The sequence below is a fragment of the Rhinatrema bivittatum genome, chromosome 4 (assembly GCF_901001135.1).
Source record: "Rhinatrema bivittatum chromosome 4, aRhiBiv1.1, whole genome shotgun sequence".
Taxonomy (NCBI): Eukaryota; Metazoa; Chordata; class Amphibia; order Gymnophiona; family Rhinatrematidae; genus Rhinatrema; species Rhinatrema bivittatum.
The window spans coordinates 194,775,067-194,802,174 of record NC_042618.1 but is presented as its reverse complement, the minus strand read 5'-3'; the positions used below and the strand labels follow the sequence as shown (position 1 = coordinate 194,802,174).

At 43.8% G+C, this 27,108-nt stretch overlaps 2 protein-coding genes across 9 annotated transcripts in view; one reads left to right on the top strand and one right to left on the bottom strand.

The window, feature by feature from the left end:
• Positions 1 to 5,068, bottom strand: part of GLYCTK (glycerate kinase) — an 81,494-nt gene extending 76,426 nt beyond the window's left edge. For 2 of the 8 annotated variants that reach the window (XM_029599486.1, XM_029599494.1), the window contains exons 1-2: positions 4,975 to 5,041; positions 4,385 to 4,455 (exon numbers count right to left, since the gene is read on the bottom strand). The gene's annotated coding sequence lies outside the window, so the exon portion shown is untranslated. Of the gene's footprint in view, positions 1 to 4,384; positions 4,911 to 4,974 lie in introns of those variants that run through there. The other 6 variants (XM_029599487.1, XM_029599491.1, XM_029599492.1 and 3 more) reach the window with 5 other exon arrangements.
• A 102-nt stretch (positions 5,069 to 5,170) lies between these two features.
• Positions 5,171 to 27,108, top strand: part of WDR82 (WD repeat domain 82) — a 95,780-nt gene continuing 73,842 nt past the window's right edge. Inside the window, exon 1 of the mRNA XM_029599495.1 lies at positions 5,171 to 5,659. Within this exon, the coding sequence (XP_029455355.1) occupies positions 5,499 to 5,659 (161 nt within the window). The 5' untranslated portion in view covers positions 5,171 to 5,498. The remainder of the gene's footprint in view (positions 5,660 to 27,108) is intronic.

The window sequence follows — 27,108 nt, the reverse complement described above, 5'->3', positions numbered from 1 at the left end:
TCTGTGATTTTGTTCTTTAGAATAGTTTCCACAATTTTTCACAGCACTGAAGTCAGGCTCACCAGTCTATACTTTCCCGGATCACCCCTGGAGCCTTTTTTTTAAAGATGTGGGTTAAATTGGCCTCCTTCCATTCTTCAGGTAAAATGGACCATTTTAATGATAGGTTAGAAATTACTAGTAATAGATCTGAAATGTCATTTTTTTTATTCTTTCAGAACTCTGGGGTGTATACCATCTACTCATGTCAATTTGCTACTCTTCAGTATGTCAATCTGGTCTACTACATCTTCCAGGTTCACCGTAATTTGATTCAGTTCATCTGAATCACCACCCTTGAAAACAATTTCCCGAACAGGTACCTCCACATTTTCATTAGTAAACACCGAAGCAAAGAATTAATTTACTCTTTCCATGATGGCCTTATCTTCCCTAAGTGCTCCTTTAACCCCTCAATCATCTAATGGTCTAACCAACTCCCTCGCATGCTTCCTGCTTCAGACATACTTTAAAAAGATTTTATTATGAGTTTTTGCCTCTATGGTCAACTTCTTTTCAAATTCTCTCTTAGCCTGTCTTATCAGTGTTTTACATTTAATTTGTCAATGCTTATTCTTTTTTCTATTTTCTTCAGATGGCTCCTTTTTCCAATTTTTGAAGGGGATTCTGCGCAAATTCTGTGCTCTGCAGTAGCGCAGAATTCCCCCAGGACTAATCCTAAAATATTAAGGGAGTTCAGAAAAGTTCTGGTGGGTCTGCTGAAGAACCTCTTCAACAGTTGTCTTATAGTGTCCTGCATGAAGGCTCATAAATAAACTGAGGGGTGTAGGGATAGGACTTAAGCTGGTGGAATGGATGAGAAACTGGTTGAGGATGGCTGGTAGATTGTGGTGATAAATGGAATTCACTCTGAAGAAAAGTGAAGTGCCTCAGAGTTTGGATTTAAGGCTGGTTCTGTTCAATATCTTTGTGAGTGATACTGCAGAGGAATAAGGAGGAAAAGTTTGCCTTTGTGCAGATAATTCTAAGATTTGCTACAGAGTAAACACACCTGAAGGAGCAGATGGTATGAGAAGTAATTTAAGAAAGCTTTAGGAGTATTTGGCTACTTGGCAAGCTAAGTTCCAATATTAATAAAATGCAGTCATGCAGTTTTGGTGCCGAAATCCAAAGGAGTGGTACATGTTGGGGTGGGCGGACATCAGTTGATGTCTACAGAACACGAAGAAGACCTCAAAGTGATATCAGATGATTTCAAGGTAATGAAACAGTGAGAAAAGGCGGTGGACAGAAGGCATGCCAAGATGCACAGAGGGAGGCATAGCTAGTAGAAAAATATGAAGTGATTACTCTATTGTACAAGTTACTGGCGAGACCTCACCCAACGTATTGTTGTATCCAGTTCGAGGTCATTCCTTCAGAAGCATTTAGACAGAGCCCTATGAAATGAGACTTGGGATTATTTCCTCTACTCCAGAATTGATACATCTATGGCTTAAAACAGAATGGTATATTTTTTTAATATTGCTATTACTGAGATAATACCAGTTACCAGTGATGTGGACTTATCTCATTCATTTACTGTCCGGATTGAAGAAGTCAAGTCAATGTTGGTCCAGTTCAGGTTGATCATAATCTTGGTGTCCTCCGAGATAAGGAGTTTACCTTGCGACCACAATTACGAAAGGTTGTGCAAATAGTTTTAAATTGCGCAAATTATGACATCTCAGGTTTTTATTAGATGAGAATGATTTTAAATCCTTGATGCATTCCTTTGTGTTGTCAGTTTTAGACTACTGCAATGCCCTGTACATTGGACTTCCAAAGTGTTATTTGCATTCATTGCAATTATTATTAAATGCTGCTGCTCACCTGATTATGCATTGCCCATTGCGAGAATAAATTATGTCACTTTTATTCAAATTACTTTGGCTACTGATAGAGCAGCAGGTTAAAATCCAAAATTTTGACCCTGGTTCTGCACCGAACTATTTTAAAAAATATTTAGTCCTACATCAGCCTAAGCGGTCTTTGCATTTGCTAGAGCAACATCTGTTGCCTATACCAGCAATAAAGGCTGCTCAGTTACAGTGCATCGACCCTCTGGAATAGTCTTCCTTTAGGTCTACAGCAGCTAACAGTATTTTAAAAAGGCGCTGAAGAACAGTTGTTTTATGAAGCTTTTAATTGTTGTATGATTTAAGTTTGATGAGTTTTAAATTTGTATTTTAATTATTATTCTGCTTGTAATCCGCCATGAACAGGTCCTGATAAGATGGTGGACTATACACCTTGTAATTAATAAATAAATAAATCTAAATATGAATACTTTATTAGAGGTGAGGCAAGAACAGGGGAGACAGGAGACATTCAATACCTTAAAGATATAAACAGTACACAAAGAAGCAAATCAGTTTCACTGGAAAGGACATTAATGAACAGGTGCGTCATTAAATAAGGCTCTAAGGGAGTAGACTCAGGAGCACCCACAGCAAATATTTTTTCATGGAGAGAGTAGTGAATGTATGAAATCCTCCCCCCCCCCCCCCAAAGTGGGCAGTAGAGGCTAAAATAGTAATGGATTTCAAAAAAGCATGCAAGAAGCTCAGAGGATCCTTAGTTGCAAAAAAGTGAAGACAGAGAAGAATTAATTTGCAGCTGGGACTGTCTGACAGGTTGCAAGTACAGTAATAATAATTTGAACTAGAAGTTCTAGCAGAAATGCAGACACGTGCACAGAAAACGGATGCTCAGTGTTGAGCGCCCATTTTCCTAACACGCGCCCAGCCACCTCTACTGGGCGCGCCATGCAATATTTAAATTAGGGGTTGTACAAAAAAAGGAGGCACCAGGGAAAATTTGTGCATCCCCATCGCCTCCTCGGCATTGGGCGCACAAGAGAGGTGGCTGTCAAGCAGGTTGGGAAAACGGACACTCAATCTACAAGCACCTGTTTTCTCCATTACTGGCATAGACACGCACAAGATACACGGCCTGGACCATGTATCTTGTGTGTGTCTATTGGACATCCAGAATTTATTTTTTTTTTTACTAAATCTGCTTTTTCTGATTCCTCCTACTTAGTATCACTATGATACTATTATGAGGAAACACAGAAAGCAGGATTTTTCTTTTTTTTCCAGTGCGCCCTTGAGTGTGGCATACCTGAGGCTGGCGTAAAATTTGCCATGTTGCAATGAGCTCATTGGCCACGCGGGAAATTTTTTGCATCACGGGGATTAGCTAATAGTCTCATCTATGTGGAATTTACATGTGATGAGCGCTATTAGCTACGCGGTGATTTGGATGTGCTAATCCCTGTATTGCATTGGGGGTTATGGACGTACGTCCAATTGCGTGTTAAACCATGCACTAATTGCGGCACTTGGTATTGCATCAGCCCCATTGTCAGGTTTGTATGACAGGTTGCAAGTTCAGTACAAATTAAAACAGCCCTAATGGAAACCCAGGCACTCATATAGCCAGGTTTATCTGGCAGGCTACACACACACCTTGTATTGAATAAATCAATGCAAGGGTTGTTGGTGGTGGGGAGCTGTCTGGAAAGGCCATGGGAACAGAGGAGAAAGGACATTTGAGTAACTGCCATGCTGGTGGCTGTTTGGATAACTGTGGGACCATGTGGTTGAAATCAGGAGAAGGGTGCTGGGTGTAAACTGAAAAGGAGTTTTCTTCCATCATCTGCTACGTTACTAAACGAAAATTTAACAAGGTAAAGAAAAATTAAATGCATACATATAAATTAGGGAATGAGTGGTTAAGCAGCAGTACTGCAGAAAAGGATCTGGGGGTTACAGTGACTCACAAATTGATCTCAGTCAGCATACAGTACTGATATATTTTAAGAGGGATATCATATGTAATATAAAAGTGAAGCCTCCCTCTCTACTCAACATTGGTAAGCTTTTGTTAAGAATAGTATACCCAGTTTTGGGCTTTAAGGATATGGAAAGAATAAAATTTAGAGTCAAGCATAAAAATCTTGAGGTCTACAAAACGTATAAGGTTGCAAAAAATGGTTTATCTACTCTAGAGAAGAGAAGACTTGATAGTGGTATTTAAGTAAATAAAGGGGATGGGGATCAGTGGTTCTCCATCTCCACTAAGGAAAGGAAAAGAAGCAATGGGCTTAAACCACAGAAAGGGTAATTTAGGTTAAACATTAGGAAGAACATTTTAACTTTTTTTTTTTTTTAACTATTTATCAAAGTTTTCCGGCATACAACATAGAGAAAAAAAACCCCAACAACAATATGCAGCACACATAGGGCATCAAAATCGAAACCTACAAAACATTTCAGGTTTCTTAGAGTATACCTCAAAGTAGTTAGCAGAGAAAATGAAGTTAATCTGAACAAGTTACCTAAGGAGGTGGCAGAATGTCCAGGCACGGGCGAGTTTTAAGTACTGCTGAGTTCAGTAGCTGTACTGATCCTGGGTAAAAGTGAATCGATACCTTTTATTGGACAAGTGCAAGAAACAGTCAAAGACGATGCTTTTGAAAGCAGAGCGAGCCATCTTCAGATGTGACGCATGAACATTTTTAAAGAATAGATTAACAAACATCTATTTGATTTAATTTAGGTGACCTCGTCAGATGGCTTCCATTTCTATTCTTCTATGAAGAGTCAAAGGGGGGGAAGAGATTTTCTGCAAATGCATAGGCAGGGCATCACATCAGTAGCTAGCTGCATCACTGCTTCTATTATCCTACCAAATCTTTCAAATCGATCTCATGTTCTCCCTCTCCCCGTTTACCTGCATAGACTTCTGTATCACTACTAGACTGCTAAATATACTTATTCCTTAAAAGGTTGATAGTCCCTCCCGTTCATTAAGCAATGACCCTTATTTAGAAACCAACTGGCTGGAAATCCTGTCACTGATTGAACAACACTACCGTATTAAAAAAAAAACAAAAAACAAAACCACAAGTCAGAAAATGACACAAACCGTGCGGACTCGTATATGAGCGTTGCCTCACGCCAGATGGCGGAAAAACCAAACCCTTTACGTCCCACGTCTTAACTCCTCCCACCAATGGCGAGGGTCGCTCCACCGCGCCTTGTAGCTGCCCGTCCAGCCGCGTCCCACAATGCACCAGTTTTCATTTTCCCTGTTGCGGTACTAACATGGCGAAGACAATGAAAAGAAGGCATCCGGAGTAAGGCGGAGCTCGGCCTGCAGCAGAGCAGCAGCACCGGCCGCCGCCCCCCTCCCTCCCCCCCGCCCGCCCCGCCGCGAGGGAGGCCAGAGACCCCCACGGCACCCCGCTTTCCCGGGCGCTTGTCGGGTCCGGCCGTCTCCTCCTCCGGTCTCGCCCAGGCCTCGGTCCTCCCTCCCTTCCCCCTGACCGCTAGGCCTCGCTGCTCCCCGGCGGGTCTACGGTGCTGAAACTACTCGTTTCTCCCCCACCTCCATCCCTCGCTGCTCTCCATTCCTTCCGTCTCCCGTTTCCGCGCTCCCTGCTGCCGGCCATGAAGCTGACGGATAACGTGCTGCGCAGCTTCCGCGTGGCCAAGGTTTTCCGCGAAAATTCCGATAAAATTAACTGCTTCGACTTCAGCCCCAACGGGGAGACGGTGATCTCCAGCAGCGACGACGACTCCATCGTCCTGTACGACTGTCAGGAGGGCAAGTGAGTAAGAGGCGGCGGCGGCGGCCGGGAGAGCTCCCGGGACGGTGTCTGGTTTGCGGCGCGCCAGAGCTTCTGCCATTCCTGGGGCCTGTTGCTAAGGGGTTTTTTTTTTTCCCCCCCCTCTTATCTGATGACTGGGGAAATGGCTTAGTAATCGGGGCCCAATTGTCTTTTACCTGGTGCTGATTCTGACTTCTGCTTGGCGAGTTTTTCACCGGTCTCAGGTCGCTTTTCTTCTCTGATCTGGCTCCGTTTAATGCATTTGTGTTTGTCACTGGCTTAGCTTAACGTAGACTTTAGTGGGCTAGTGCTTGTGGAATTGCAGGAATAAGGCCTCCCAGGAATTTGTTTTTTCATATTCGGCTCCGAGAGATATTGCATGGGGTACCTGAGAGGTACTGTACAGCACTGGAAGGAAGTGATTGAAGGAAACGGAAGGAAAGAGATGGAAATGGAGAGAAAACGCGGTGGGCATAAGAGATCCATTGCCGGGGGCAGCAGTACGTGGGATTACACTGGAAAGGCTGGAGCGTGGATAGTTTTGCAGTGGAATTGTGGCGGGAGTACATGAATTGTACGTATTGAAATTAGATTAGTTTGAATGAAAGGAGGAGGCGGGAAAAATCAGGAAGAGATCAGGTTACATCCTGAATAGAGCCAGCAGTTGTGGAACAGGTACGAGTTCCTTAAAGCAGTTACTTGACTTTTAGATGATGCGTTTTCAGTTTCTTTCCAAGGAGATATTTTAAGTAATTAACTTTTTTTTAATAGTTTAACTAGTTTCACCATTATAAATCTATTAAATCGGAGAGATGATCCTTATTAGAATCTCCTGCAGGGACCCCCAACAATGCATGCACACAGCAGCTAAAGATTGAACTCGAGGAACTTTGGATAATAAAGGGTGATGATGACATTGCTTATTTAGTTGAGTAGTATTTTTGTTTATCTTTTACTCTTGACTGTTTTTATTTTGTTTTACATAATGTTATGTCAGCTCAGGCTTATCTATGCAGTGTTTTGTTTTGGTTTTTTTTAAGCCAAGCAGTTTCCTCTTCAAGCTATGGAATCTGTTGCCAGAGGATTTGGTCAAGTTAATTAACAAGTGGGGTTCAAAAGAGGGTGGATAAGTTCCTGAAGGAAAAGTTCATAAACAGTTATTAGCCAGGTAGACTTGGGGAAAATCAGCACTTATCCCTGCCAGTAAGAGAGAAGAAATAGAACAGCTTTTGGGAAACTGATGGACCCCTGTGATCCATACTTGTTACTGTCAGAGACAGGATAATGGGTTCTATGTACTTTGGTTTGATCCAGCATAGCACTTCATATGTTCTTATGTTCCTCTTGCCTTTTCGGGTCACCAGCTAAATTGGAACCAGGGCCAGTATCCTGCTGCCATGGTCCTTCACTTGCAACTACCTGGGGATTGCTTCCCCCAACATGCTCACCTAGTTTAGTTATTGCAGTGATCATCCTGAGCTGGAACCATGCAATCATGGTCCCCGAATCTGACTGCTAGATGATATCCTTTATTTTATTGATGATTTGTTTTCTATTTATGTCCCTACTTTGGGCTGTATGGACGTATGAAATATAAATACAACTGGGTTTGTATTTATAATAAAAGATACGTTAATTATGAAACAGTGTAGTATATTAAATAAAGACAAAAGAGAGAGCAAGAAAGCCTAGAAATAGGCAAGTTGATATTTAAAATAATTTGGTTTGTACAGTTGCTTTATGGGCTTTGAATAGTCAAAACGTATGAAGAAAAAGTAGATTGTTTAACAGTAAAAATCAGCTTGACTTACAGATAAATCATTGGCTAATATGGAGAGGTATATGGTGGTTAGCTCTAGGAATTTGGAGCCAGGATTAAAACACCTAGATTGATTCTAGATCTGTAGCATGCTTTGTAATCTTGGACAAATTCTGACATTTCTGTTCTGCATACCCATCTGTAATTGGGTGGTAATTTTAATTGGTATGTTGGTAAATGACATGCTGTGAAGTTGCTATTCCATGGCAAATATGGTACAAGAATGTTCAGACTTTTTGCCAAGTAACTACTCTTTTCATAGCTATAATCTACCTACTGAACAACACATCTTTCTATAAAATTCCTATTTCTGTACAAAAAGGAGTTTTCTTTAGTGTACCTCTAAAGGATATTTTTTGGTGGATCAAGCAATTCAAACAGTTGAAAAAAATTATCCAGATGTGTGACTGCGGCAGTGGGGCTGATTTAAATCATGACTAAGATATGCGTGAAATGAATATGCATACATTAGAGACCCCAGTGTAGGTACATTTTATTTCCTGCATATTTATGGTGGATATGCTGAAAATCTAACTGGCTGTGTGGTCATGAGGACAGATTTGCAAACCATTAATTTTAGGAGCTGGTGTACTAGAGTTTTTCCCATTTTATGTCTGTAAGAAAAATGGTTAATACGTAGGCCTAAAAGAGTTCTAGAAGCTGTATTGGTCCTGGAGCATATTGTTGTATTTGTTGGACCCAAAAAAATTGTTGTACATGAGATTTTGAGTTCATGGGTGCTTTCTTCAGAGAGATTCCATTGAAGAGGAGCATGGCAGCTTAGAAGCAAAAAATCGAATTTCTTTTTTGTGTCCCGAAACATTGTGTTCTTGAGTTCATCTTAAGTAGTAGGAGAACTGAATCTAAAGGTAGAATGGGTGAGCAGAAAATTGATCCATTTGGGAAATGTTTATGGGGGGCACACTCCTTAGCTGGATATATTTACATCCAGTGCTAACAAGAATGTTTATCTCACAAAGATCAGTGCTGCATCAGAAATTTCACATATCGCTCTTGGCTTGATTGTTCAAAGAGAATCTGAGATTGTTTTTAAGAGTTAATTGATACTGTGGTAAACCCTATAAAAGGGCCGATGCAATATAAAGCATGGAAAGCTCAATTAGGGGGTCGCTTGCGCGACCTTAGCACCTCCTTGCTAACGCGACCTCGCCGCGGCTGCCGGTTATGAAGCCTGATGCTGGTAAACTCTGCGTCCGTTTTCATTACTGGCAGACAGCTGGTCATGAAAACCGATGTCGAGTTTACCGGCGTCAGTCTTCATAACTCGGCGGTCTGCCGAGTTATTTATTTTTTTACTTAAATGGTTTTCTGTACCTTTTTTTTTTTTCTGCTTTTCTGTACTTGTTTTACCTGCGCTCAGCTATTAAGGTCTGCTCCAGGCAAGCGTTAATAGCTGAGCGATAAATGAATCTGAGACTCACGTTTATTTTTTTGCCAGCGGAGTGAATGAGTAATAGGCTCATTCACATGCACTTGCATGTGATGAGTGCTATTACATTCACTCCACGTCCGCGGGTTAAATAGACGCTAATCCCCCTATCGGCTGAGCGCACTGTATTGCATCGGCCCCAAAATCTTTCACATCTCTATGAAATACCAAGAAGCACTAGTAGACGTGGAGAGCAGATGTGTACCGTGAGTCTCTGGGACCCACCAGCCAGTGCTTACATTTATGCCTCTTTACCATATCATACCATAAGAGCACAAATTCCCAATAGCAACCTTATCTATGAAAATACAACAGTCCAAATACTACACCAGGCCCTAAAACACCAATACGCTTCCCATTAGGAAAACAGAACAATCCAGGCTGGTATAGATCCCTACACAGAAACTATATACTAACTAAGGCCAGTGCTATCTGTTTTGCTGCCCTGTGCGAATAGTTACCCTGAGATTGTGAATTAGTGGGGGGAGGTCGCACAGACTTCTCCTCTTTCATATATACCACATATGTTCACACTCGCACATTCTCACGCTTACATAATCATAAGCATGCTTTCTCGCATGCTCTCACACATGAGTATTCTTGCATAGTTACTCATGCACTCGTGTGCATATTAACATGCTCTCGTGTACGAATGCCCTCTCGCACATATGCTTGTGCACCCTCGTTCTTGGATGTACGCGCTCTTGCATACATGCTGTCATGTACGCGCATACTCGTGCCCATGCAAGTCTCGCATGCTTGTGTGCTCACTCCGTGCGTGCTCTTGTGCTCATGTTCGTGCTCTCGCACACATTTTTGCTCACATTCACGTACATGCCCATGCTGTCACACAAGCTTGCACACACCCATTCAGACACACTCATGCTCTCTTTCTGATCCCTCTGGCACAAGCGGTAGTAGCATTTTTGGGCCTGCGTGGTGTCGGGGTATCTCTTCTGCTTCAAGGGCTAACGCTACTCTTGCTCCTCGTTTCCAGCCACATGGGCTTGACTAACACTGCTCTTTCTGAGTTCTGAACTAATCCTTTCTTCCAGCCCTGCAGAGCCGATGCTGCTCTTGCTCCTTTCTATGTTGATTGTACCACTTTCTTCTAACTGCGTGGGCCTATGTAATACAGCTTTCTCTTTTGAGCCTGCGCAGATGGGGAAAAAGGAGACACAATCGCCGTGGTTCTGCCACCAGAAAGAATCCATTGTGGATCTGCTGTTTAAAGACTGCATCTGGACAGCACTGGTGGAAGCACTAATCCTTCCACCAGCCCTAATGCCCCACAATCTCCTCAGATCCAGTCCTGAGCCAGTTTACCTACTCCCACCCTTGAAATGCCACTAATGGAGAGGTACTGAGTGGCAGTGCAATCTTTTTTTTTTTTTTTTGGAACATTAGTGGTCTGTGGTATATTATCAGTCCTGTGATATAGGAGATCTGAGTTTAGTTCTTCTGCCTGGTGGTTTGTAGGAACATACACTTATACTCCAGAGAGGGAAGAATTTATTACGTCGTTCCTGGAAAGAGCTTTGCTGATCAGATTAACCTTGGCAAACTCTCCTTCTAGCATTCAGTCAGCCAAAAAAAACAATTCTCCTAAGAAAAGGAGCAAAGTAGGGGAAATTATTTTTCCAGCTTGAAACTTGGTTTTCAAAACAGGAAAATCCCATTTTTTTCTTTGTCAAGGACTCTTAAGTGAGAAGATTGAAACATATTCTGTTTCTCTCTAAATATATATGTAAAAAAAACAAAAAAGAGCCCATTAAATATTCTCAAGTCATTAAACAATGACAATATGGAAGTGTCTTGAATCATTTAAATGGATGAAAAAGCCAGTTCATAACTAATGGTATGACTGCCAGTCAGGCATACAACACAGTTCAGTCTTCACTGGCATAAAAAAATAGCCATGAAGTGAAAATCAAAACTATGGGGCAGATTTTATAACATGTGCGTGCAGCCCTAGGGGAGCCCCGATGGCTTTCCCTGTTCCCTCCGCCCCCCAGCCCTACCTAAAACCCCCCCCCCCCCCCCAAACCTTTGTTATAGAAGTTGCGCCTGCCTCCGGGCAGGCGTAGGTTACGCGCACCGGCCAAGTGCCTGCGCGTGATCCCCTAGCCTAGAGGCCCTACGGAGGCCTCTGGCCATGGACCACCCATGCCCCACCCCATTTTTTTTTTCTTCAAGCTCCGGGACATACAAGCGTCCCGGGGCTTGCGCGCATCGCCGGGCCTATGCAAAATAGGCTCGGCGCATGTAGCACTTTTAAAATCTGCCCCTATATATGCAGCCAAACCACATAAAATATTCTAATAGTTGTTCAGTAACTTAATCCCAACCGTGTTCATATAATTTGATTGCAGATGTTAAATATTAGCTGTCTTTATTTATTTGTTGCTTTTTTATACCGACGTTCGTTTGCACATCACATCGGTTTGCAAGGAACAGATAGATAAACGTTTTGAAGTATTAAGAATAAGAAATTACATCTGAACATTATAAGAGACAGGCACAGATTATGGGAGGGTAAGTTGAGGTTAAGGGTGCGCAGAGAGTGATTAAAAGATTCAATTAAAAACATGGGTGCAAACCTGTCTTTGCACCAATCTCCCAAAAAGCCCCAACAAAGGCCTCCGTTTTGCCAAAAATGGCTTCTTCAGGGGGATTATTCTTTCAGTGGGACTATGGCTTATCTTTATGAAGTCCAGTTAAGTTTTTTTCTTACGTATCAAAGCAGTGTTGAATCCCTTGTACATCACAGATGTTTAACAAGAGAAGTTTGTCTGTAGACAAAACGCCCATTACATCACTCGTGCAGTCTGTATTCACCAGGAAAGGCTAATCGTATTCAATAAAGCTTCAAAAGCTAAAATAAACATGTAACAACGTATTTGAAAATGTATAAAACATCAAATATTGTCTTCAAAAAATGATTAGAAATACCTCCTTCAGTAGAAAAATATTGTACTGCATACGCTCGTGAAACACTGCAGAGTACCCAAAGGAGGCATACAGGAAGATGTAAATCAGCAGGAAACTGCCGACAGAACACATCCAACTTGTCAATCAGAAGTCACTAGCCAATAAAATGTTACAAAGAGCCAATTGTGTCTCACATAACCAATTAAAAAATTATAATTGAAAAAATGACAAAAAAAACTTTAGTCCATACTGTGACAATATTAAAAAAGAAAAATTCTTCCTAATGTAACTGAAGAGAAATATTACCCTCTCTATGTAATACGATTTGTTGAATAACAAAAAATTTTAACTGATCTAAAGTGTGATGGAAATCCTATCCAATATTTAACTAGTGGAACCTCAACTTTGTGTGTTCGAATGCAGCTTTTGTGTTGAATTATTTGTGATTTAACAGGTTGTTTGGTTTGACCAATGTAGATTTTGTGATGGGGCAAATGATGGTGTAAATGACCTGGGAGGACTCACAATCCAAATGACCACGTAAAGTATATTGCAAGAAAGTAGGAAGGTGAAATCTCTGTAACTCCAATCAGTTTACACACATGGAACAGTGACCACGCTTAGTGGCACACTGTGCCAAATCATTAGCTTGCACTGTGCAAGATGAAAAGAAAACCAATTTGTCCCTTAAATTGTGTCCTCTAGGACATGAAAAAATTGGCCTTGTTTCAAAAACATTATGAAAAGTGAGAATATGCCAGTGGTGAAGTACTATATGTTGCACCAACACACGTTTGTAGATGCTTTCTGTTTGGCATGTTAAAGGTGGTCTCTACTGGCAAAAGACAGCGATAAAACATGTGTCTTTCTCTCTTTCTGAAGATACAGCTGAGGATAACACTCGTACTGATAATTCTTAAATCTTTGTCTATGGTACAAGACTTAAATCTCAGGAATAGGTTCAGCTGTAGAAAGTGAAAAGCAAAAAACTGTTTTTAATGTTAACTCCTTCACAGATGCCTCTTTCAGCGGCTCAACGGGGCCTTCCCCAGAGCTGTTAGGACCAGATTCAGATCCCTTGCTGGAACTATTTGGCATACTGGAAACAAACATGCCTCACCGCCTTCAGAAAACACGGCACATTTGGATGGGACCCCACTGAGGTCCCCTCCATCTGGCCTCTAAAACAGGCCACTGCTACCACCTGCACCCTTAGGGAGTTCAGCGCTAGTCCTTCCTGGAGAAATTCCAGAACCGCCCCATGCCTGTTTTAGAAGGCGTCATGTTTTTCTTCTTACCCATACTTCAAAACTTTCCATACTCTTCCATAAGCTACTGAAGTGGAGCTCTTCACATTCATCAGGGTCTCGACCACTGTGTCCAAATAGCCTCAGGCGTTTTAACTTCTTCCTTTCAATAACCAGGCTGGTAAAGAGAGTTTTTTCCATGGCCGCTTGTCCCTGGTGAGGAGGTCCTTGACTCCTTTCCATATGATTGGACTTTCCCTTCTCAACCTTATGAGGTCTCCATACCTTGAGCGCCTGGGCCAGTCCGGAACCACAGAATCATCCATCCTTTGTGGCACAATATCCTCCGGAGCACTCTTCCTATCATTGGCCAAGGGGGGGAGTTGTACAGCAAGTCGTCCGACAGCCACTTCTGCATTAGCATGTCTGTGCCCTCTGAACCTTGCATCCTGGTTTGACTGAAGAACTTTCTGGCTTTGGAATTTTCATGAATTGCCATTAAGTCCTAGCGGGGTCTCCCCCAAGCCTGCACTTTTATTGCAAACGCTTTCTCCGAGAGTTCCCACACCCCAAGGTCCAGCATGTGCCTGCTGAGATAATACACTTGACAATTTTATTTAAGCATTTTTATATTCCACAGCTTCCATACATGAGTCCAATACAGATTACACTTGTCTTTCCCTGTCATGTGCACCACTGACAAGTCTCTCAGATGCGCTTCTGCCCTATTCATTAGGTTCTTTGCTTTCTTCTGCAGTTGGATACTCGGGGTATCTCCTTGCTTGTTTACATATGCTACTGTCAAGGTGCTGTCTAACAGCACCATTACTGCTCCCCCTTTTATCTTGGGAAGAAATCTCCTGAGCACTAGTCTTTTATTGCCTTGCACTGCCTGCGTTTCATAATGAGTCTGCCATCCATTCTGGCTGGTGTCCGTTGTCACTAACAGCTACCTTGGTTGTTCCAACGGCACCCCTGCCAACATGTTGGTGTCTGACATCCACCACTGTAAGCTGTCTATGACCTTCACCAGCAGCTTTAGTTTCCTGTCATGATCTTGTCCTGGAGGGGCCCATCTCGCTAGTAGACTTGCCTGCAGAGGGTGCCTATGTGCCCTTGCCTAAGGTACCAAATCTATGGCTGCTGCTATTGACCCTAGTACTTGCAAATAAGTCCTTACTCTGGCCTTCCTATCCCTTACCAGTTTCTTTATCTGAGACTGCAATCTTTCTACTCTCTCTTCCATATGGCTTTATTGAATTGTGCCCCCAAATACACTGGGGACTGTGGTTCCAAATGGCTCTTGGCCTCTTTCACGACCCACTCCAGCTTATCAAGTATCAATCTGACTTTCTTTGTAGAGTCCTGCATTCCTGCCTCGAGTTGACTCTTACTAGCCAGTTGTCTAAATAGGGGTAAACTAATATCCTTTGCTTCCTTAGTTGCACAGCTACTACCACCATCACCTTGGGAAAAGTGTGGGGTGCTGTTGCTAGGCCGAAGGGCAGCTCTCTGAACTGGAAATGTTTGCCCATTACCGAAAACCTTAGGTATCTTTGATGCAACTCCCTGATTGGAATATGGAGCTAGGCTTTTGCCAAGTCCAGTGAGTAAGAAACTCTCCCTTTCTTACTGCCCCTGTTGCTGACTCTAGTATTCCATATTGAAACTCTTAAATGCTTGTTTTTCTTCAGGTCCAGAACTGGCCAAAACAAATCCTTTTTTTTTTGGGTCCTACGAAGTAAAGTGAGTAGCACTCTTCTACCTCTTCTTCAAGGACAGGCACTATTGCTTCCAGGAGGTGCAGCTTCTCTAGTGTTGCCTGTGTAGTTTTCTTCCTTTCTTGTGATCCACATGAGGATACCATGTATGACTCTGGAATGGAAGTGGCCAACTCTGGGGCATACCCATGCTGAATGAGTTACAGGACCCACTTGTCTCTGGTAATCTGGGTCCACTCTTCGTAAAACTTTGTTAGTTAGCCATCCATCAGGGAAAGCAAAGAGTGGCCCTGTACACCATCACTTGGTTCCTCTTGCCCCCCCCCTCATCTCTGGGGGGGCCCTCTTCCTGGATTCTTTTTAATTAGTTTAGTTTAGTTTATTATCATTTATATACCGTTACATCGGACATGCCTTCACAACGGTTTACAAAGTTCAAACACAGATATGAAATACAATATATCATAAAATAGTAACGGCTAACTCTATTAAAAATATGAAATAAATTAGCTGTTAAAGAGAAAGATAAAAGCAAATAAAATCACATAAACCTCTAAAAGGGTAAATTCATGACTAAAACGATAAACAGACAAACTCAAAATAAATAAATGGAACACTCTTACAGTTCAGCGAGCCCGATTATCTAGAATTAGCGTCTCAAGTCCAGTTACTTGAAAATAATTACTAATAACTTATTACTTGGTGTTCATAGCTGACACTTCATACTCATTAAAAGCACATTTAAACAACCAAGTCTTAAGATCAGACTTAAATTGCTTTTTATCTGTGCAGAGTCTCAAATGAGTTGGTAAAGAATTCCATAGCTTTGTTCCTACAATAGATAAAACACGATCTCTCACCTGAGTAAGCCTTGCTGATTTAATGGTCGGTACTGATAAGAGACCCTTATTAGCTGATCTCAATTCTCTCTGAGGGACATGGAGATGCAAAGATGTGTTAAGCCATTCGGTTTGCTCCCCATATATGACATTTTGAATCAAACAGGCCACTTTATATTGAACACGGTATTGAATTGGAAGCCAATGTAGTTTGATCAGGGTAGGAGTGATATGATCACATTAATATGAAAAGGCTACTTATGAGCCATAGCCCCTTGTATATAGGACTTTAGAGCCTTATACTATCTATGTTCTTCTGCTCACCATATCTCACCTCTGTATAGCCCCTTACTCTGATGTTTCGGCAAACTCTGGGTTTTTGATTCCCCTAAGTTTTTCTTTAGTTCTTCTCCGGCTCCTCTCCAAATAGCAAGCATCCTTTAAATGGTAATGTGCCTAGGTGGGTTTTTGATGACGCATTTGCTGCCTCAACCATAGGTACCTTCTGGCCGTAACTCCTGTTGCCATCTGTTTTGCTGAGAATCTAAATCATACAGGGTATTCACCAAAAATGCTGCCTCTGGGTGATCTCAGAAGCAGTATTGTCCTCTACACCTACTTCTTCAAACCAGTGCTGTATCCATCTTATTAATGCCCTGGCCATATAGCTGCCGCAAATTGTCACCTGTAAGGAGAGGCTTGCCACTTCAAATGACTTTTTTAACGAAAGCTTCAATCTTACAGACCTACGCATCCTTAAGCATGGAGTCTCCCTGCACGGGAATAGTGGTTCTCTTGGTTACCGCTGCTACTGGAGCATCCACTCTTAGGATCCTAAAATATTGTCTACCCCTTCCTGGTATAGTAGGTATAAACTGCACATGACACGTCCTGGACCTTAAACCTAGGTCTGGTGTGACTCACTATTGCACCAGGATGTTAAAGACATGGTGATGTTAGAGGATGGCCCTGGCTGACTCTCTTTTTTTTATGCCTACAAGTATGGTGTCCCCTCTTCTTTTTAGTGGCTTTTTCTTTTGCCATCAAATCAAGAGATTGCATCACCCACTGAATGAGGGGCCCCAGCTCCTCTTTTTTAAAGATCCTTACTGCTGCATCCTTGTTCTCGGCTTCCTCTTCCCCTGAGTCTTCTCCTGATTCCTGCAGATCTTTCCTCTTCTGAGGGGATTCCGTGGATAAATGGCTGTTCTAATTCTCTGGGCTTTTTTAGTGGAGCCCTGTTTGGTTCCAGTACTCTTCATCTCTCTGTATGCTTTCTGCATCATTTAATATAAACTCAGAGGAAAACTGTCACGCTGTTTTCCTTATCCTGCTGTAGCTGCTTGGGAGGCAGCACTGGGCTTGGGCCGTGTCTTGCTTCGATTCTTCCTCCAGAACTTGCTCTGTGTGTTTGCCGCACCCAGCAGTTCCCTCGCTGTCCCGCTGCACGGTCATTAACTCCTCCTCCCACAGCATGTCTTTCGTGGTCAGTGCGTTCACGTGCCCTCCCGTTTTCGGACTCCCCGGCGTTCCTGTGCCTTCTCTCGGGGGGGGGGGGGGGGGGTCTGGCACTTCACATTTGTGGCAAAAAGAGCCTGCTGTGGTGTTCTGCTTGCAGTGGCTGCACTGGGAGCACTTTCTGCCACGCGTGCTGACGCTTTATCCTTTTGGGCCACAGATCCTGCTCTTCCTTGGCATCCCCCTTAACCTTGCCTCCAATGCAAGCCCCAGTGGTTTTTTGTTGTTTTTTTTTTGTGAAGATAAGGGGACCTTTCTACCAGATCTAAATCAGATCTTGGTTTAACTGAGCACCCAATCAGATTGCTGCACTCTTTGCTCATTCTTCTCTTTCAGAATCTATTTTTTCTTTTGTAGTTCCTGCTATCCCAGTTAGCCTCCACCAGCTGGAAGCAGAGGACTACTGATGTCTGTTCTGGCTATCCCAGACTACATTGCAACATCAGCAGAAGTTTTGAGTTTTCTGTTTCTACCTGCTGGTGTGAAGTGTGAATCCCAATAGTACAGACTGGTCTGCAGGACGAAAAGGATGACGAGATCCAACTATTGACTTACTTCCAGCTGACAGAGGGGATAGCATCGTAATCATAGACGTTGAAGCTTATATTAAGCAAAGTAACAGCTATTGGACAAGAATTTTTACCAGCCATTTACCCAATGATCCAACTAGTGTGTAACATAGATTTGCTTGATTATGGTTTATCCAAACGATTTTTATATCTATGAAATTGAATTTTTGTTTGAGTAATATCTTGACACACTGATCTTTTATTTAGTTCCCAAAATACACCAATCAGTAGTGACAGCTCCAGGATACCCCATTGTATTGAGCATCGGTTCATTACTAGAACCCTGTCTAAATATGTTAATCTATTTTTGCAGCCTTTGGTCTCTAAGTGGTGTGTGTTTGTATGGCACTCATCCCATTTCAGTCAAATGTTGGTCATTTTCTTCTTCATTTAATTTCATTTATTATATTTGTGAATCGCTTCTCAGATAAAATCACCCAAAGCGATGTACAGACCCAACATATATATCATAAATTAATCTGTTTTCATTTTTTGATTGTTTTTAATCTGGAAATCATAAACACACACACAACACCATATTGCCATCAAACTGAGTGGTGGGTTTTATCTTTTTTTGAGCCCCTGCTACCACTCTTATTTAATGTCTATAGGACATTGACACTAGTTGGTTTTGGTTATTGCAGACATTATTGCTATCTATACCAATGTCCCACAAATTGCAGAACTTCAGATTATATTTGATAGCCTAACATTCATCAACTGTTCTATGCCACAAAGTAGTTCTATTTGGGAACTAGTGTCCATAGTTTTGACTAATAGATTCTTCATATTCAATCTTTTAAGATTGAATATGCAGTCTTTTAAGCAGATTAAAGGTACAGCTGTAGGAGCCACTGTGGCCCTCTCGTTTGCTTGCTTATATGTTGTAGCATTTGAAGAGAAACATGTATATAAATCTTGTTTTTGCTCCTATGTCAAGTTGTGGGTTTGTTTCATCAATGACATCTTCTTTATCTAAATTGATTCTCGAGCTTTATTTCATTAATTTGAATTCTGCAGATGTTAATTTACAATTCTTAAATTAATCATATATCTTTCCTGGAAATTCTGGTATACAAATATGAGAACACGCTGGCAACTACCATTTATATTAAGCCTACAGACAAATAGGGCCGGATTTTCAAAGGCCTACGTGTGCCAGGCCTATTTTATAAAGGCCCAGCGACATGCGTAAAGCCCCGGGACGTGTCTAAGTCCTGGGGCTTTACTAAAGGGGCAGAGAGGGGGCAGGGCCAGAGGCCTCCGACACAGCGGCCATTGCCGCTGTGTTGGAGGATCATGTGCCTGCAGGGTACCGGCGCGCGCAACCTGCACCTGCTTCCAGGCAGGTGCAAAAGGTTTGACAAAAGTCGAGGGGGGGGGGTTAGAGTAGGGCTAGGGGGGGGAAAGGTTAGGGGAAAGGATGGGAAGGTTAGGTTGGGGGGGGGGACGGGGGGGAAGGCAGCACGGCTCGGCGCACTCAAGGTGTAGAATTGTGCACCCCCTTGCGTGTGCCGACCCCTGATTTTATAACTTGTGCATGTCTGCGCACGCAAGTTATAAAATCGGGCGTACATGTGTGCACGCCAGGTAGCGCGCGCACATGTACGCCAACACGCTGCTTTGAAAATATACCCCATGCTGTTTTGCATTTTCAGGAACTGCTTGAAAATATATCCATAGGCCAATTCTTGAAGTTATGGTATCTCTGTACATCTAAAGCAGGGTTCCCGGGGACCCCACAGCCAGTTGGGTTTTCAGGATATCTACAATGAATATGCATGAGATCAATTTGCATATTGATCTCATGCATATTCATTGTGGGTATCCTGAAAACCTGATTGGCTGTGGGGTCCCCAGGACAGGTTTGGGAAGCCCTGATCTACAGTGAAGTGTAAGTGTCAAGCTACACGTATGATGGGCAAATTTATTCAAAGGTGATCTTCTCAGAAGATCATTAAAAGAACTTACAAGAAAGCTCTCTACACCAATAGAGACCGCCTTTTACATACCAAGCAGAAAACTGTGTTTGTACCTTCTATGCCTAGAACACGTGAGGTGCAACAGATGGTACTTCAACATTGGCATATTCTCACTTTTCATAATGTTCTTCATACAAGACCAATTTTTGCATGTATTAGAGGACACAATTTAAGAGACAAATTGGTTTTCTCTTCATCTTGTACAGTTGGCCCTAAGTGGTTATGACTGTTCTGTATCTGTAAACTGGAGTGACAGAGATTTCACCTTCCTGATAGGTCCTTGCCATATTCTTTACGTGGTCATTTTGATTGTGATTCATCCCTGGTTATTTACTCATTATTTGCCCTTTTCACAAAACAACCTGTTAAATCGTGAATAATTCAACACAAAAACTGCATTTGTACACTCAGTTGAAGCTCCACTAGTTAAACAATGGATACATTTCCATCACACTTTGGATCAGTTAACTTTTTGTTATTCAATAAGTCATTTTATATGGAGTGGGTAATATTTCTCTTTAGTTACATCGGGAACAATTTTTCATTTTTTCTTGGAATATGATCACATTATATGGACTAAATTTAGTTCCCAGTACGTACCAGGATCAGTCCAGACAGCTGGGTTATGCCTCCCCTCCAGCAGATGGAGTCAGAGAGAAAACTGAAAGCACCCCCTAGATATACTGGTGTGCCTCCTGCGGTCCTTCAGTATATTCTCTGACTCCAGCAGATTGAGAGGCATAACCTGCGGTTCTGGTCTGGTCAGTTTCTCGGTACTGGGAAATAGAAAAAAAAAAAAAAAAAAAGGGGGAGACAAGGGACAAGATCAATTAGTACATCTTTCTGTCCTCTGTCTGCCTGTTTGTCTTTGTTAGTTTGTCTTGCGCTGCGAGGCTGTAGTTCAGTGTGGGGCAGGCTCGGAGGGTAATACCCTCCTCTTATTCCCGGGATAGAGTGTCCGTGTGGCTGGGGGAGAGCTTACCGGTGGGCCGGTCACCCTCCCCCCCTCAATACCAGGGATCTGACCCTGAAGGGGGTTTAAAAAAAAAAAAAAAAAAAAGTTCAACTAAAGAGTCATTTAAGACCTGTTGGGGACAGGCAGTGAGCTCCCCTGCTTTACCCTGACCAAAACAGCCTGCCCGTGCCTTTCGGACCCCGGAGGGGGTGGCTAGTTCACCCGGCGCGCGTTTGCTGGCATAAATTTTCGCCTCACCGGTTTTTGGCGCCTTTTTTCGCCGTCAGTGCAGGGCTCCTTCTTCAGATGCCGCGATCCTCGGCTTGCCGGACATGTGGGGAGGCGGGGGCGCGTCTTTCCCGCGAGGGTCTCTGCCCCCGATGTATTCCAGGGGGTGAGGGACCCTCGGGGGGGCCGAGCGCTGCCCGCAGCCGCTCTCCTCGCCCCTCTGCGTCGCGGCACAGCAGTGCCTCCGGCAGCCGGTCTTCGGCCCCTCCTCCCTCGGGGAGGAGTGTGGCGGCCATCTTGGCCACGCGGCAGGATGAATTTTCAGCTTCGGAGGAGGAGACCTCCCCTCCTCCCTCGCCGGACGCACGCAGCCCGCCTTCTCAGCCCGATGTGGGGTCTCCTCGGGGACCCCTCGCAGCGAATGCCCCGAAGACAGGATTAAAAAGGTCAGTGCCTTTTTCGTCGGATTTTGTGCTTTTAATGCACAAGGCGTTTTTACAAGCAGAATCCGGCTGGGAGCCGGAGGTGCCCCCTCCCCCGAAGGTGCCCAAAACGACTTCCTTGCCCCGGGGGAGTCCGCCGGGAGTAGGGTCGGCCGGGGCTTCGGCTCCCCGCCCGCGGGGGGGAGGCGCTGAGGGCCTGAGCGATGCAGGGGCCGCTCCAGAGTCCCCGGGGGCTCCGGATTTGCTAACGGCGGACGAGCAGGGGTCCGTAGAGGGGGATGACCCTCAGGTGCTCCGTTTGTTTGCTAAGGAGGAGTTAAGTGCCCTTATTCTCCATGTGCTGCAGGAGCTAGAATTAACGACACCGCCTCAGGAGGCGGACTCGTCCACAGGGGATATCGCGATGGCAGGGCTTCGGGCCCCCCCTCAGACTTTTCCTTTCCATCACAAGGTCTTGCAGATTGTCTCGAAGGAATGGGAACTGCCAGAGGCTTCCCTGCGTGTGAATCGAGCCATGGAAAAGTTATATCCCTTACCTAAGGATTCTTTGGAACTGTTGAAGACACCCGCGGTAGATTCGGCTGTCACGGCTGTGGTCAAGCATACGACTATCCCCGTGACGAACCCCCGTCCTGGTTGGTGGTGACAACGGATGCCAGCCTGTCGGGCTGGGGAGCGGTCTGCCAGTCCCGTGCAGTCCAGGGCACCTGGTCAGCACTCCAAGCAACTTGGTCCATCAACCGATTGGAGACCAGAGCGGTCCGCCTGGCCTTGCGTTGCCTCCTACCACTGGTACGTGGACGAGCAGTCCGAGTTCTGTCGGACAATGCGACCACGGTGGCGTACATAAATCGACAAGGCGGCACGAAAAGCCAAGCAGTAGCGACGGAGGCGGCGCTGTTGATGTCCTGGGCGGAACGGCACATAGAGCGTCTCGCGGCCACCCACATTGCCGGTGTGGACAACGTTCAGGCGGATTACCTCAGCCGGCAGCACCTAGATCCAGGAGAATGGGAGCTCTCGTCGGAGGCGATGGCTCTCATCACGCGGCGTTGGGGGACCCCGCGCTTGGACCTCATGGCGACCCGTCTAAATGCAAAGGCGGTGCGCTTCTTCAGCCGGAGGAGAGAGCACATGTCAGAAGGGGTGGACGCACTGGTCCTTCCGTGGCCACGTCACATTCTTCTTTATGTGTTCCCTCCGTGGCCCCTGGTAGGGAAAGTGTTAAGGCGCATAGTCACATCACGGTCCGGTGATTCTCGTGGCTCCGGAATGGCCGCGGCGTCCGTGGTTCGCGGATCTGGTCAACTTGGCGGTCGACGGCCCACTGCGTCTCGGGCATCTTCCCAATCTTCTTCGCCAGGGTCCAGTATTTTTCGATCTGGCGGATCATTTTTGTCTGGCGGCTTGGCTTATGAAAGGAAGCGGTTGAAGAAGAGAGGTTATTCGGATGCGGTGGTGTCTACTCTCCTTCGGGCGCGTCGGTCTTCCACTACACTCGCTTACGCGAGGGTTTGGAAGGTCTTCCATGATTGGTGTGACACGGCGGGTATCTCGACCAGACGTTCGTCCGTGGCGGATATCCTTATGTTTTTACAGGATGGCCTGAAGAAGGGCTTAGCGTATAATTCACTGCGAGTTCAGGTGGCGGCTCTGGGCTGCTTGAGGGGTAAGGTCGAAGGCTCGTCCCTTGCGAGTCATCCAGATGTGGCACGGTTTCTGCGAGGGGTTAGAAACTTGCGTCCTCCCGTCAGGCTTCCCTGTCCGTCTTGGAACTTGAACTTGGTACTCCGTGGTTTGTGTGCGGCGCCGTTTGAACCTATCAAGGCGGCTTCCTTAAAGGATCTGACTCTCAAGACGATTTTTCTTGTGGCCATTTCTTCGGCTCGCCGGGTTTCGGAGCTTCAGGCTCTCTCTTGTAGGGAACCTTTTTTGCGCATCTCGGCGTCGGGAGTTTCTCTACGGACTGTCCCTTCCTTCTTGCCGAAGGTGGTCTCCACGTTTCATGTCAACCAGACGGTGGAATTGCCTTCCTTTTCGGACGAGGACCTCCAGTCTTCTCAAGGTAGGGATTTGAGACGTCTCGATGTTCGACGGATTCTTTTGCGCTATTTGGAAGTTACCAACGAGTTTCGAAAGTCGGATCACCTTTTCGTGTTGTGGAATGGTCCCAGGAAGGGGCTCCCAGCTTCCAAGGCTACCATTGCACGCTGGTTAAAGGAGGCTATTGCGTCTACGTATGTTGCCTGTGGTAAGCCGGTTCCCACTGGGCTCAAGGCTCATTCTCTGCGTTCTCAGGCTACTTCGTGGGCGGAGAATTACTTGGTCTCTTGTCAAGAGATTTGCAGGGCGGCCACGTGGAAATCCTGGCATACTTTTTCCAGGCATTATCGACTTGATGTCCGTGGCCCTCTTACAGAGTCCTTTGGGAGCAGTGTGATTCGAGCGGGACTCTCAGGGTCCCACCCCAGTTAAGGCGGCTCGGGTACATCCCAGCTGTCTGGACTGATCCTGGTACGTACTGGGAAAGGAAAATTAGGTTCTTACCTTTGCTAATTTTCGTTCCCGTAGTACCATGGATCAGTCCAGACGCCCGCCCTTGGTGCTTCTGGGAGTCCGCTCGTATTCTGTTGTTTTACAGTGCAGTTTTTTGTCTTGTGTCGGTCGCCACAGTGTCAGGTGGCCGGTTGCCATTTTGTGGTGTTCTTGTTGTACATTTGTGGTGTCCTGTTTGTTGTTCTGGTTTTTACCTGTTTTCAAGGATGTGGCTACTTGATCTAGTCACTGGTTCCAAAAAAAAAAAAAAAAGTTTTTTGTGGGGGGACTTGGTATGTAGTGCTTAAGTCATTCCTTCTGCTTTGATATCACATATACTGAAGGACCGCAGGAGGCACACCAGTATATCTAGGGGGTGCTTTCAGTTTTCTCTCTGACTCCATCTGCTGGAGGGGAGGCATAACCCAGCTGTCTGGACTGATCCATGGTACTACGGGAACGAAAATTAGCAAAGGTAAGAACCTAATTTTCCTATATTCATTCAGTCTTTTTTGTCATGTTTTTTTTTCTATTAGAATTTAAATGGTGATGGGAAATGAGATTGGCTTTTTGTAACGTATATTTTATTGGCTAGTGACTTTTGATTTGACAAGTTGGATGTATTCTGTCAGCAGTTTCCTGCTGATTTATATCTTCCTATCCTTTGGGTACTCTGCAGCATTTCAAGGGTGTTTGTAGTATAGTACTTTTCAGATATATTGCTGCAGGAGGCATTTCTAATTATTTTATTATGAAGGCAGTATTTGATGTTTTAATATATTTTCAAATACATTGTTAAATATGCTTATTTTAGCTTTTGAAGCTTTATTGAATACGATTAGCCCTTGCGCATGAGAGAGGTCTGTACACAAAACAGCATTACAACTTCTCTTGTTAAACATTGCTGATATACAAGGGATTTAACACTGCGTTTTAATACATAACTTTATGAAGTCCAGTTATATTTTAAGTCAGATCTTTCATAGTCCTGTTGAAAGTATAATTCCCCTGAAGAAGCCATTTTTGGCAAAATGGAGGCCTTTATTGGGTCTGTTTGGGAGTTTGATGCAAAGTCAAGCTAATATTTAAACATTTGTGATTAAGTTATTCAAATACAGTTGGGGTTAAGTTATTGAGCACAACTATTGGAATATTTTGTGTGGTTTGGCTGCATGTATAGTTTTGATTTTCACTTCATGGGGGTGTGTTATGATTGGCAGTCATACCATTTGCTATGAGCTGGCTTTTCCATCTATTTAGAGTTCTGTATTGTCGTTTGATAAATTGAGGATATTTATTATGTTCTTTTTGTTTATTGCATTTTCACTTAAGAAAACTTTATTTGAATTTTTAGCTGACTTTACTATATCTGTAGCTATCTATATTTATGATTTTTCTATTTGGCACGGTAGTTTCCTGCTTTTCCTTTCTATTCTTCCAGCTTGGTTGGAACCAGGGCTGGAGCCTTCATTTGCATGTACACCAGGGTATTTTATTTATTTATTTATTTAAAAGCTTTTATATACCGAAGATCATGTACTAGTACATATCGCTTTGGTTTACAGATAACCAGGATTGGAATTACCATATACATGGTGTACATAGAACAAAAACGATAAACAATGCATAATAATAAACAGTAATCAGTGGACAATAAACAGTGAACAGGCTAAACAAAGAACGTGGAGAACATTGGAGGTATTATGCATGGGAAACAAATGTTACAGTTTGCGTGTGGGCTTTAGATTATTAGCATGTGACTTTAGGTGAAGGCTTCCGTGAAGAGCCAGGTTTTCAATTTTTTCTTGAAAGTCTGCAGGCAGGGTTCTAAGCGAAGATCCGACGGTAGATTGTTCCTGTGAGTAGGACCGGCTATCGAGATGGCACGTTTCTTCAATGATGATTTGGCCGGAGGTACAAAAAGGGTGCCTAGGTACGTTTTTCTAATGGGTCTGGAAGCTGTTTGCTCTCGGAGAGGGTGATTTAATTCGAGTGCTGTTTGAGAGTGGATGGTTTTGTGTATAATAGTTAGCACTTTGTAAATAATTCTAAACTTAATGGGGAGCCAGTGTAGGCTCTTAAGTATAGGAGTGATATGTTCACTTCTGCTGGTATTGGTTAGGATCCTGGCTGCAGAGTTCTGAAGCATTTGTAATGGCTTAGTGGTAACAGCTGGAAGGCCGATTAGAATGGAGTTGCAGTAGTCAATTTTTGAAAATAGAATAGATTGGAGCACTGTACGGAAGTCATGGAGATGGAGGAGAGGTTTCAAGTTTTTTAATATATGAAGTTTGTGAAAACATTCTTTTGTAGTGTTATTGACAAATTTTTTTAGGTTCAGCCGGTTGTCTATGGTTACTCCTAGGTCTCTTACATGTGTGGTCAAGGTCATTGGAGTTGATGAGGAGTTTTCATCCTGAGTGATGAGCAGAAGTTCGGTTTTTGAGGTGTTGAGCACTAAATTAAGGCTGGTGAGGAGTGTGTTTATGGATTGTAGGCAGTTGTTCCACAAATTAAATGTTTTAGCCATAGATTCTGAAACTGGTAACAAGATCTGGACGTCGTCGGCGTAGATAAAATGCGTAACTTTTAGGTTTGTGAGAAGTTGACAGAGGGGTAGTAGATGTTAAATAGAGTGGGGGATAGAGAGGATCCTTGAGGGACTCCATGAGTGGCTTTGACCATTATTTTATATCCCCTTCTCTCTTTAAGCCAACCATTGCAGCAACAGTCCTCTTCCAGGGATTTTCTTTCGACCAAGCAGGCCTGAATTTGCTATAATACATGAGTGACATCATTTGATGACACCAAACGGGATCCATCCCTATAGCTCAGTAAAGTTTCACTACTGAGCATGCACAGGATTTCCCTCTCATGCTGCCTTTTGAGCTCCTCTTTTTTTTTTTTTTTTTTCTGTCTGCGCTACCACACAGATGTGTAAACTCTCTCGCTCTTAAATATTTTTGTTTTGGCAATTAAGCCTTTGTTTTTCTCTTTTTCCTTTACTGTCTAAGCAGCCCTTCAAATAGCATATTCAGTACTAGAAAAAAAAATGAGAGAATTAATCATCTTTTGTTTTTCTGTTTAAGTTCCAGACTGTGTTTGTAGGGGACTGCTCCACTGTTGTTGGATATTCCCTGGAATCTATAATTGGTCTTGGGCTCTGCAGGTTGGCGGAGGGAAGCTCTGTTTGTTGAGCTGAGTGCAGGGCT